The sequence below is a fragment of the Prionailurus bengalensis genome, chromosome D3 (genome assembly GCF_016509475.1).
Source record: "Prionailurus bengalensis isolate Pbe53 chromosome D3, Fcat_Pben_1.1_paternal_pri, whole genome shotgun sequence".
Lineage (NCBI taxonomy): Eukaryota > Metazoa > Chordata > Mammalia > Carnivora > Felidae > Prionailurus > Prionailurus bengalensis.
The window spans coordinates 93,671,940-93,684,528 of record NC_057356.1 but is presented as its reverse complement, the minus strand read 5'-3'; the positions used below and the strand labels follow the sequence as shown (position 1 = coordinate 93,684,528).

Here is a 12,589-nt window from a genome sequence, read left to right as displayed (position 1 = left end):
AACTCTTAATTTATTGTGCTAATGAAGCCCTTTCATCAGGCTTTTTCTCACATGTGCCAACTCGTCTTTAACTAGAAGTGCTTTTTTCCATAAATATTTTTGCAAACACACAGAAGGATCTTGGTTTTCTCCAGATCTCACTATACACTTCCTCATGGGTCTCCACCAACATTTCGAACATGCTTTTCTCACTGAAGCACACGTAATAACAAAGTTGCAGGACAACGACCATCTTCCCCACAGGCACGCCTGTTTGCGTTCCCATAATCTGCCCATCGTCTGACACGTAGTGAGTGCTTTCTCAACAAGGACACCCGCTCACCTGGTGCGTGACCAAGGATGAAACGACCCTGACTGCACCAACAGAAATCTTTGTACAACAACTGCACCAATTAAAAGTAAACTCCATTCACGTACTAAAACCCCTTAATTTTTATAAGGCATTTAGAGTATCAGTGTAAGCTGCTAAATCCAAAGTTACTGAGTCGTCCAAATCCTACCAAATAGGGGATAGGACTCTCTGGGGAGAAGGGACTTCAAGATAGAGTAAAACACCTCAATACTGAAAAGGGAGTTCAATGAAACGCACGCGTCTACGTGAGCAAATGCACACGCACACGCCCATCCACGCACCCACTTACTAAAATCAGGCGACGATGTGGCTATTCTAGTGTATTGACTATAACACAGAGTCAAAGCTGAAATAGCAATTTCAGACTTCATCTTACTGACTCCCAGTATTTTCAGGGTGAAGACCTCTTCCAGAGTAAATATGCTACACGGAAACACGGTCGTGAGCGCATCCCACACGGAGACTGGATACATGGAGATTTGAGAACTGGAAACATTCTCTAGGCTTTCCCGCTTCAGTTCAAAACTTCTGTTTTAATTCTCTAAGTACTCTTTCAAATGTAAGGTCTGCTATTTTTAACTTGTATGCACAATGAATACATTTGTATTTAACAAAAGACTTAACTTACCCTGGTAAAGGTGCCTTCAAAACTGTGAATATCCAGTTGTGGCTTCTGAGCATAAACGTAAGCACTGATTGAAAAAAGGTCCTGGAATACAGAATATCCGAATTAATTACACTATAATTAAGTAAAGTTACATGGAAAATTTTCAATCACCAACTAACATTTGTCATGTATTGTTATCAAAAGCGATGGCCGACTTCCTGTATTTCGTGCGCCAACTCTACGGGTCAGGATGGAAGGGCAACTAAGAGAAATCACTCATGAGCTCAACAGAGGTGTGGCAATTTCTCTTGATTCTAACACACCGCTGCTGCTTAATGACAGGTGTGTGTCAAAAGCACGTGGGCGATACTTACACGACACCTACCGCCTGCGGCTGCCCCACGGGCCCAAGCTTAAAGGCGAAGGTATACTTCCCATCTGTATGCTTTGAAGTTTTGTCAGACCGTGTGTGAGTATTTAGGAGTTAGCGGGTACCAAAGAATTTAGTGAGATTTAAGTAAAGCTCACAATTCCGCAGAAGTTTTAGAAAACAACCTAGCAAATCCTCGATTTGTTTACATGCTTTTCTTTAGCAGCTACTGCATTTGCTACACACAGCTGCTTTCCTTACAGCCACGAGCGTGTTGCATTTCTCCCATGGGCCTGAGCCACATCCCCATGATCTGTATTTGTAAGACTGTACGGGAAGGCTTCAGCTATCCACACATCATAGCGACTTTCCCAGAACTGGGGATGAAGTAGGAAAGAAATGGTTTAGGATATTCCATTCACTGGCAACACGGAAGTTTAAATAGCTAAGTCTCCAGAGACAACATCTTAAGCGCCTCATTTTAAGACAATTATAAAGGTATGTCTGCTGACTTAGAAAGTTTAGTTTTTAAAACTCTCTCTCTATATAATTTTATTAATGTTATAATAAGTGAAATGTGTTGAAAACAAATTTCAAGTTTTTAATGGTGCATGATAGTTTTTACTGGGAGATCACAGAGAGTTTACAACGCTGGAAAGTTCCTCGTCTGTTTGGACTTTGGCAAAGCCAAAACCCACACGGGACTCTGACTGCACTGGGCACTCGACGGCCCAGGGGAGAGGGACCTCGTTTTTGTTCTGTGTGGTGACTCCACACGCCCTAAAGTGCCCACATATAACCGACACATAAGACAAAACCCCAAAGCACACATCTTAAGTTTGTTAACATCTAAATGTGCTAGTCTATTTTTCACACCGAATCACATGAACACAAATTAAATTGTACGTGGGTGAGTTATACCCACAAATGTAGATTATGTACAGCCGAGTTCTTCAGAGTAAACTAATAAAGGTCTTTTAGTTCTTGATATTTCACTTGTGTTTAAAAATATAATCTTAATTGGCTATCAAAAAGCTGGACAAGTACAACACTACACAGAAACTTGAGAAATCTGTCCTTACGACGGGCCTGAAATGTCAAGGACACAGCAACGAGGAGGCCCAGAACCCCAGCCCGCTGTGCCCCGCACTCCTCGGCAGTGCCCTCACCTCTGCGTCCCCCCACACCTAGTCTCCCTGCCGCCCTCTGAAGGCGGGCTGGCTTCCCTTTCGGTTCCGTGAGCGATCTCCTCAGCAGCAGCAGACAGCACAGGCGCCCGAGGATAACTGAAAACCCTCAACCACAGTCGAACGCACTTCTGAGTTTAAGGTGAATTCTGTAGTGGAAACGCGGGTTTGATACAACAACCCAGTGAATACGGAAACAATTCGTGGAAAAAGAGAAAACTAGCCACTCGCACAGGAACACGTCAGGCTCAAGCTCACTGCACAGGAAGGCAAAAGCTGTGGACGGTGGACCTTTGACCAGGGTGGGCTTCCCGATGGGAGCCCATGGAGGGAGGCCGGAGGGACCCCTGCTGCGCACCTCCACCTTGCCCTCAAACTGTCCTCGGAGCGGAGCAGGGCCGATGCCGGGTCTGCAGCACAGCTCTCACGGCCCGGCCGGGAAGTCGCATCATTTGAAGCCTGGACTCACAGACCCCACGCGCCTGCACCGGACTCCGAGCTGGATGTGACGCTGTCCGCCAGGGCTGTTCCGACCATGGCACGAGCAGTGCCACGCCGAATGCAGGCAGAGGCTCGCAAACACAGCCTGGAGGTGCAGCCGGTGCAAGAATTCAGACCCTTGGGAGGGATGTTAACCACAGAAACCACCTGGGCGTGGGCTGGGCCGGAGTCGCCTGAGCTGCCCACGATCGAGGGCCGGTGCTCTGATGGGCCACGTGAAATCAAGATGCTTCTGGTACCAACATGTGACCCCTGCCCAAAGCTCCAAGAGGAAGGCCCAACCCTCCTGGTGACCCCTCCACGGCCCCATCTGTCTCGGGAACATCTCAACGCTGCTGACTTGTGGCTGGCGTTCCAGATCAGCCATGGTCTGCAACAGAGGACCATGAGCCTGACCACACTTCCCTCACCCCCCTGCATGTGCACATTAGAGTAAGGCGGTCTGATTACTAAGTGTCACTGTCCCAGAAAGGGAATGGTCTCTTCTGGGCCACTCCCCAGTAAAAGATGGGGACAGAAGGGGGAGCGGGGGGCATGTAAAGGCACTGTGAAAAGATTTGAAGATTCAGATTTCCTCTTGACCAATTCCTAAACACAACGTGTCTTCAGGATTAAGCTATATGAAAATATTTTCCTGGGGCGCCTGGGTGGCTCAGTCGGTTACGCGTCCGACTTCGGCTCAGGTCATGACCTTGCGGTTTGTGGGTTGGAGCCCCGCGTCGGGCTCTGTGCTGACGGCTTGGAGTCTGGAGCCTGCTTTTGATTCTGTGTCTCCCTCTCTCTCTGCCCCTCCCCTGCTCACGCTCTGTCTCTCAAATATAAATAAATGTAAAAAAAAAAATTTTCCTGTAAAAAATGCTTTGTGCCTCCTGCATAAAACCCTTCCGGCTCAAAGTCTGGGCAGGCGACATGAGGCCTGCAGGTGGCCCAGCAGAGGCCCTGACACCGGGCAGGAGCACGGGGAAGGGTAAGGTCACGGCTGCCGCTCACAGCTGTTGGCAGGCCCTCCCCTCCCGCTGCCAGAGACTGGCATTTGAGATTCAAAGGGGCTGCGGGACCTAGAGCAGCGGCTGCTGGGGTCTCCCACTCAGACGCGGTGCGAACAGTGGACCGCGTGGCTCTAGAGGCCGCGGCCAGGCCTCTTGAGGGAGCCGGCTGCTCTCCCCCCGCTGCGTGAGGTCCAAGGGCGATATGGCTGGCGCTCCTCCCGGAAGGACACCACGGCCGAGGGGGTGGGCTGAGCCGAGACAGGAACACAGCCGACGTGGGAAAGGCCTGCTCGCACGCAAGGCTGGGTGGGGTCTCGAAACGTGCCTTTCAGGCGGGTCCCCACCACTCGCAGATGAGAACCTCCCGAGTTCAGGAAACCCAGTTCATGCCGAACACCTGCTTCCCTCCGGGAGTCTGGCATCTGGGCACGTGCCTCCGTGAGTCCCCACTGTGCTCGCCTGACAGGGCCGTTTCACACGTGTTCTCCCAACGTGCTGCTGGGGTGTGCAGCCCACCCCGCGTGAGGCCACTGGGAGGGGCTCTGGAAACCTCATGGTGCTTCCTCCAGATTTGCCCCACGAGTCCTTCAGCTGGCTGTCTGAGCTCATGTCCTTTCACTGGAATAAATCGTGGTCATGAGGACGACTGTGTGCTGAGTCCTGGGGGTCCTCCTAGGGAATCATTAAAACTGGGGGTGGTCTTCCCATGTTTACAGCAGCACCATTGACAACAGCCAAAGCGTGGAAAGAGCCCAAATGTCCACCGATGGATGAATGGATATATACATATACACACATATACAGTGGAGTATTACTCGGCAATCAAAAAGAATGAAATCTTGCTATTTGCAACTACGTGGATGGAACTGGAGGGTATTATGCTAAGTGAAATTAGAGAAAGAAAAAATCATAGGACTTCGCTCATATAAGGACTTTAAGAGACAAAACAGATGAACATAAGGGAAGGGAAACAAAAATAATATAAAAACAGGGAGGGGAACAAAACAGAAGAGACTCAAATATGGAGAACAAACTGAGGGTTACGGGAGGGGTTGGGGGAGGGGGGATGGGCTAAGTGGGGGAAGGGCATTAAGGAATCTACTCCTGAAGTCACTGTTGCACTATATGCTAACTAATGTGGATATACATTTTAAAAAATGAAAAATAAAATTAAAAGTGAAAAAAAAATACCATAAAAAAACCCAACAACTGGGGGTGCTCTTGAGGCACCTGGGTGGCTCAGTCGGTTAAGCATCCGACTCTTGATTTCAGCTCAGGTCATAATCTCACAGTTCGTGAGGGCGGGCCCCGTGCTGGGCTCTGTGCTGACAGCGGGAGCCTGTGTGGTGTTCTCTCTCTCCCTCCCCTGCTACCCTTTCACCACTCTGTTCACTCACTCTCAAAATAAATAAATAACCATAAGAAAATTGGGGGTGGTCTTGAAGGTCCCAACACAGAGAGTTTACCATTGTTTGAGTTCTGGTGTTCATCTTTTGTTACCTGTTTTATTTCGGGTTTGTCTCAGAACCGATGTTTTAGCGTGGCTGCCATATCCAGACAGAAAAACACAGACTAGCCAAAAGAGACAGAGGTCAAAGACTGGGGCAACCACAGCAGCTGAAGAGTGACGGTGAAGACAGGGACCCGAGACAGGAGAGTGCCTCAGAGGGGCCCTAACTTCTGGCATCGTCTCATCCCGACCCCACACAACCCACACTCGGGGTGGGTTTCCAGCAGCCCCCAACTTCAGGAAAGATTTCAGAGTTCAGAGTTCGACTTCAACCAAGTTAACTACCACTTAAAACAAAACCAAACACAAAACACAGCGCTCTTCAGAAGGACATAAGTCCATCCAGAATCTCTACGACCTGTCATTAGAAATGCTGAAAAAAGAATCCAAATTTCTAGACCTATGAAGACACAAGAACACAAGGTCTGGGGGCTGGGGGCGCCGGGGTGGGTCAGTCAGTTGAGCGTCCGAATTCGGCTCAGGTCATGTTCTCGCAGTGTGTGAGTTCGAGCCCCGCGTCGGGCTCCGTGCTGACGGCTCAGAGCCTGGAGCCTGCTTCAGATTCTGTGTCTCCCTCTCTCTCTGCCCCTTCTCTGCTCATGCTCTGTCTCTCTCTGTTTCAAAAATAAATAAAAACATTACAAAAAAAAAAGAACACAAGGTCTGTATTCAGCAAAGAATTCAATCAACAGACTAATTCTGGGGCACCTGGGTGGCTCAGTCAGTTAAGCATCCAACTCTTGACTTCAGCTCAGGTCACGATCTCACAGTTCGTGAGAAGCACGGAGCATGCTTGGGATTCTCTTTCCCTCTCTCTCTGCCCCTCCCCCACTAGCACCCTCTCTCTCTCTCTCTCAAAATAAATAACTAAACTTAAAAAAAAAAAAAGGATTAATTCTGAGATGACCAGATCAGAATTAAGAGATGAGAATTTCAAAGCAATTATAACATCTCAAAGACTTAAAGAAAAATATTCTCCTAAAGAATAATCAATGTGAAACCAAAGCACACACACAAAAATCATATTTAAGGAAAAAGAACCAAATGGAAATTCTAGAATTAAAAAAATACGACACCTGAAATAAGTTTATTAGATGGGCTTAGCAGATTGGGGATGACAGAATAGAATCAGTGAATTCAGGGAGAGATCAAGGGATAATGACTCTGAAGACACAAAGGAAAAAGATCTAGAAAAGAATATGGTCACAGCACCACTGGCAGAATATCAAGAGATCTAACATGCTTATGCCTGGGATCCTGGGAGGAGTGAAGAAAGAACGAAGGAAACCTACGAAGAAGTAATGACTAAAAACATGCTAAATATGTTAACGGCCCAGACAGATTAAAGAAGCCGAGAAAAACCCTACACAGATTTAGAAACAAAACAAAACAAAAAAACAATAACAACAACACTAACAACAACATCAAAAAGCAAAGACACACTGCCAAAAAAACAAAGAAAGGAAAGTCTCACAAATCCATAGAGAAAAATGACATATTACACACAGGAACAACGATCAAAGGAACGCTGATTTCTCATTAGAAATAATGGAAGCAGGAGACAGTGGAACGAAACATTTAAAGTGCTACAAGGAAAAACACAGGTCAACCCAGAATTCCACACTCAGCAAAAATATCTTTTACCGAAACAGCTGAAATAAAGAGATTTTCAGATCAATGAAAATGAGACTTCACTATTAGCAGACATACACTACAAGAAATATTCACAGCAGGGAACTGTTTAGGCGGCAGGGAAATGTTATGCAGTAGAAACTCAGCCTTTTGGAAGGAACGGTGAAGAACAGAAATGATAAACAGCAAAAGGAAAACAAAAATGCTGTTTTTCCACTTATTTCTTTAAAATACGTGAAACACTGGAACAGCTTACATGCAGATATAATGCATATAAAAAGTACATGAATGCGTATGAACGTAGATGCGTGCAGAAAAGGCACAATACACTTTCAGAAGAAAGGACAGGGTGAGTTCTCACACTTTATGTCAGGTGACACAATTTTACCTTTTTACAAGACACTTTTAGTGACGTGTGTATTGCAATCTGCAGCGAGTAGGAAAAGAGAAAGAGCTGAATGAAAATCCAACAGATAAAATAAAACACTTCTAAATACATTCACCTAACCTAGAACTGAGACACGGCTGCCCGGCCCATGAGGGAGGGTCAGGAAAGGAGAGGGAGGGGGGACTGCCGGCCCAAGATCTCCGAAGAGCAGCGGTGGCCAAAGTGGGGAAGAATCATCCTTCCGCAGGAGAAGAAACAATTCTTGAACATCATGACCGATCAGAGGGAGGGGACATAAATACCAAGACGGGTAACACTGTTCATTTATTGGTGGAAAATAGAAGGAATTTCCGTTTGATGTAAGGACAGACTGTCTGCAGACAGAGGCGGGCGGACGAGAAGCCGCGAGAGGGCGGCCCAGACTGAAAGCATGGACGCGGACGAGGGCGGCAGGTGATGGCAGACAGTCACGAGGGCTATGGGCTTGCTTTCTGGCCTGTGGCGATGGCCTCACAGGTGCAAGTGTGTGCAGTTTCACTAGGTGCGATTTACTGCCTGCTGACTTGGCCTCAACGTCACAGAAAACACACACGCAAGATGACCGCAGGCAGCATAAGGACCAAGGTGGGAACGACAGTCACCGAGGGGTGTTTCTCGTCTCTGGCCTTCGCGCTCAGAGACACAGAACAATTCACCTTCCAGTCCTGTCTGCCTGCTTCTACTTCAGCAGTCATGTCATTGTAAGTGGTCTCACTTTCCACTTGGTCTTTTTTGGCAGCTTCTGTTCAGACTGTGGTATCCTCTCAGATTTCTTAAAATATATTAGAGATTCGTATTTACTCTCTTCTCTTCCCGGAAGACCTAGTTAAGCTAGGCTTGTCAGCTCTCCTCTCCCAGTAGGAGCCCCAACTGGCGGGCTTAAAGAAAATATTCTTGGGGCATCTAGGTGGCTCAGTCAGTTAAGCGTCTGACTTCAGCTCAGGTCACGATCTCACAGTTGGTGTGTCTGCGCCCCGCGTCGGGCTCTGTGCTGATGGCTCAGAGCCTGGAGCCTGCTTCGGATTCTGTGCCTCCCTCTCTCTCTATCCCCCCCTGACTAGTGCTCTGTCTCTCTGTCTCTCAAAAATAAATAAATGTAAAAAAAAAAAAAAAAAAAGAACAGAAAAGAAAGAAAATGTTCTTTAGCAAAAAACAAGCAACAGTCTAAACTGTTATGGCTTCTCTCATTTCTAGAAAACATATTATCTTGCTGCTTACATTATCTCCTACTTTAATTTTAATCCAGGTGAGTGGGGAGCACACAAATCTTCAAGCAGCCTAGAGTTACTTGAACAACAAGTGTGAAAGAACTGATTCTAATACGAGTGGTAACCATAACAACTCCAGAGGGAGCATCCTGTTCTAAGGGCGGCAAAATCCTCCGAGGGAGCCAACCGTGAAGTGTCGGCGCACACGGCCCAGTACAAAGTACGACGGCAAATCAGAGAAACTCGCCAGAAAACGGAAGGAAGAGACGGTGTGGCGGAGACTCCTGTTAAAGACAGGACTTTCAGGCTTTCGCTGGGCACATGGCTCCACTGAAGACCCTCCCTCCCTCCCCGCTCTTTCCAGCTCTCACCACATGGGGCGGAGCGCGAGGAGCGGCGGGGGGGGGGGGGGGGGGGGGGGGGGGGGAGTGCCATAAGGCCCACAGGCCCTCTCCCCGCCCCTCCCCTCCTGTCCTGCTGGCAAGGCTGGAGGGGAGCAGTCACGTGGGACACAGGTGAGGGTCACGTGTCAATGACGACAGAGCTGCCCCCTCAGCCTCGGACCACCCACCTCTGGGCTGGTGAGTGGGGGGGGAAACCTCTCTCTTCTAATTTGTGTCGTATCAGTTCGGGAAGCAGAAACCACTCTAGATCTCAGGGGCAGAGAGGGATTTGCTTGCTAGATGGAATGAGACACTTCCAAACTCACCCGGAGGGATGAACCTCCCCAAATGCCTCTGAGAATGTTACCAAAACGGTCCTCCGCGGAAAATACCCTTGCAACTGCAGAGCTCAAGAGACACCCCGGAGCCGGACCCCAGGGTGAGGGGGGCACCACAGCTGCCACTTCTGCCCGCGACACGGAGGGCGGCCCCTGCCGGTGCAGAGCTGCCAACGGGGCAGAAGGAGACCCCTTCCTCTCCTGCCCTGTAACTTCCTCTGAGAGTCTGCCGAACCTGGGAAAGCTCACTCACATACCTCCATCAGGGCCTGGAAAACACGCACCGATGAATTTTCACGTTTCTAGAGAACAGAGATGCCCCGCTGGATGAAGGGTGAGCACAGCAGCTCACCACAGCGGGTCGGCTACTGCAGCTTAGGGTACATGTTAACTAATAGAAAGTTATTTTCAAGTCAATTAAGTCAAGCTGGTTTGCACCAGAAAAAACACATCGTGTCACAATTGTAGACTTAGGGAGATACGACAAGAATGCCTAGCAAGCAGCCAAGCGGCTCCTGGGAGAAGGCGCGTCTGGGAATCCTTCATCATTTCAGCATTACGCTGTGGAAATATTTTTCAAAACGTGAGGCTCGCGTACAACAGACTACCTTCTGATACATGGAGATCGAGAGCAACCCCAGCAACAATCCTCACTTCTACGTGCACATGAACATTCAGAGGAATGCCTTTCATCTAGTATGTTAGACATCAAATGACTGAATAATGGCACAATAATGAGAATGTCATTCGAAGCTTTTCGCGATAATTTAAAAATCATTCTGAAGTTTTCAATAATGTAGGAAAGCCTCTGCTATTAGGTCAAGGGCAACATTTGTTCGCATTACTTAAAGGTCATTAAAATACATCCTTAATCATAACATGTGGTTCATTACAAATAAAATTGCCTTTCGTTCAATAAAACTAATTAAATGTAAATGGTGTTGTTTACTGCTACATAGATCTTTTGGAATAAATCAGCAAGTCATGATTTATTGTGACCTCGTTGTTGTTAATAAATCCGCCTGATCGCAAAAGCCAGAAACATGTTTCCCGAATGCGTATGGGTGCCTGAAGCACGCCTTCTAGACGCCTGTGCGGCCGCGAGAAGAGACCCTGCCTATGCAGGGTCGGCAGCACGGCCAGGGCGAAACGGCCTGTTCAAACCGTAATTGTCTGATCACATCAGGTGACCAGGGGATATGACAGAACCGGACAGGTTACTCTTGGCGGTGTCCTCAGTTCTGCAAGAAAAGCTCTAAGGTTCGCAGGGTCACTTCTTCTTAGTGTCAGGATGCTCAACTGACGGTGTCACAAACCGTGATGACATCGCATACCCCAAATCCATCACGTCAGACACAGAAAAGTCAAAGTGAGTGGCAGTCAGGGGAAGCGTATTAATGGGGAAGCTATTAATGGAAAAACCAAATCGTCTTGCCTGAATCCATAATGAAACTAGAGCTTTTTCCCTATGAAAAAAAAAATCTATACAAATATGCCAAATTATATGAAGCTACAAATTTAAACTGATTTATACACCAGAAATTCAGTTAAGCTTTCCTTTATTCTAGGATATACTGCTTTTTGGTTTTACGGTCATAACAGAACTTCAAATGCTTTCACCTTACTACACCGTTACTTTACTTAAATGCTTAATCACACTCTCTATCAAAGTGCATCAACCATAAAATTTTAAAATTAGCATTATCTGAACCGCATGCTACAACTCTGTAACTGCCCTTGAAATGTATACACGTGTGTCACTGATAAAAATGAGGAGCACATCCTTGTGATCTTGAGCGTAACAAAATGTCACCTCCTGTGGATCACGGCACACGGGACAGGCAAAGGTACAGACGAGGACACAATAGGATTTTAACTCCTCTCCCGACACACGACTTACACACAGAACTGCCAACGGCGCAGAAGGAGAGCCCCTCCTCACCTGCCCGGCAAATTCCCGTGAGAGTCTGTTGAACCTGGGGAAGCTCACTTTCCCGAGTGCACGCGTGCACCCGTGTGCCCTTTAACCGCATACACGCCCGTGCCATCGCCCCATCACACCCTCTGCAGGGCTGGCGATTCCGCCCCTGGCCTCCGTCACGGCTCACCCGCTTTCCTAGACTTCTGCGTTAACACCAGTACCCCAGGTACCCTCGTTTGTTTGCCTTACGTTCGGCTTTGCTTTCGGGCACGTTCTGTCTAATACAGGTTTTAACTTCACACTTTTCTCTCTACCTCTCTTAGCAAAATTAAGGCCGCTACAAATGAGCATTTAGCGCAGGCGTTCCCAACCGTCCACGCGGGTGACTCGAGAATTCTTGCGAAGGAGACTCAGCGGGCAAGACTCGGGGTGGCGCCCCCCCGTGGGCCAGGCAGCACACAGAAATCCCTCCCGGTCGGTTGGCGTTCGCGGTCTGCTTCTCCCCCGCTTAACCCTGGAGAGTTTACGGAGGACGCGGGCTACAAAACAAGACGAACACGCGACGGAGAAATAGTGGCACCCGCCAAGCAATCGGCTCGAATCGCATCAGAAAGTCGACAAGCCGCAAGAACGTCTCGTGACAGAAACGAATCCATTTTAGCAAACAGTATGAGAAGCGTAAGCTAGACGTCCTAAGTAATAAGGTGACGGCCCAGCTGTCTTTTGCCACATTGAAGAAAAGCACAGCAAAGCAGACAGAAAACAGGCGAGTCTGAGCGAGCCTGGGAAAAAGCGGAGAGAGGAGGAGACCGCAGGGCGAATTTCCGGGCCCCGGCCCAGCACGACCGGGCCTTTTCACAGCGCGTGACACCAAGCAACGCGTCTGACACTCCCTCTAACAACAAGCCCGCAGCCACGCAGATTTCGGGATGGGATCCAACTCCCTTCTCTGTGAGGCTACGTGCAGGGAACGCCTGAACAGGTGTGACACCGCCAGTGCCGACGACAAGCATCGCTACCTGCTCACAGGCACCGAGTCGGCAAGACAGCCTTCAGATCACAACCGAGCCTCCACGAGCATAGGGGAAAACGTGTTTCCGGATTTACCATGGGAAGCTTAAAACGTTTACGTGGCAAAAGACACTGTAAAGCGAGAACTCGAGA

At 48.3% G+C, this 12,589-nt stretch overlaps 1 protein-coding gene across 5 annotated transcripts in view; it reads right to left on the bottom strand.

Moving 5' to 3' along the window:
* The window catches only part of ATP9B (ATPase phospholipid transporting 9B (putative)), a 252,267-nt gene that overhangs the window by 136,493 nt on the left and 103,185 nt on the right, over positions 1–12,589 (bottom strand). For all 5 annotated transcript variants that reach the window (XM_043559118.1, XM_043559122.1, XM_043559119.1 and 2 more), the window contains one exon: positions 981–1,061. In XM_043559118.1, the coding sequence (XP_043415053.1) occupies positions 981–1,061 (81 nt within the window). The remainder of the gene's footprint in view (positions 1–980; positions 1,062–12,589) is intronic.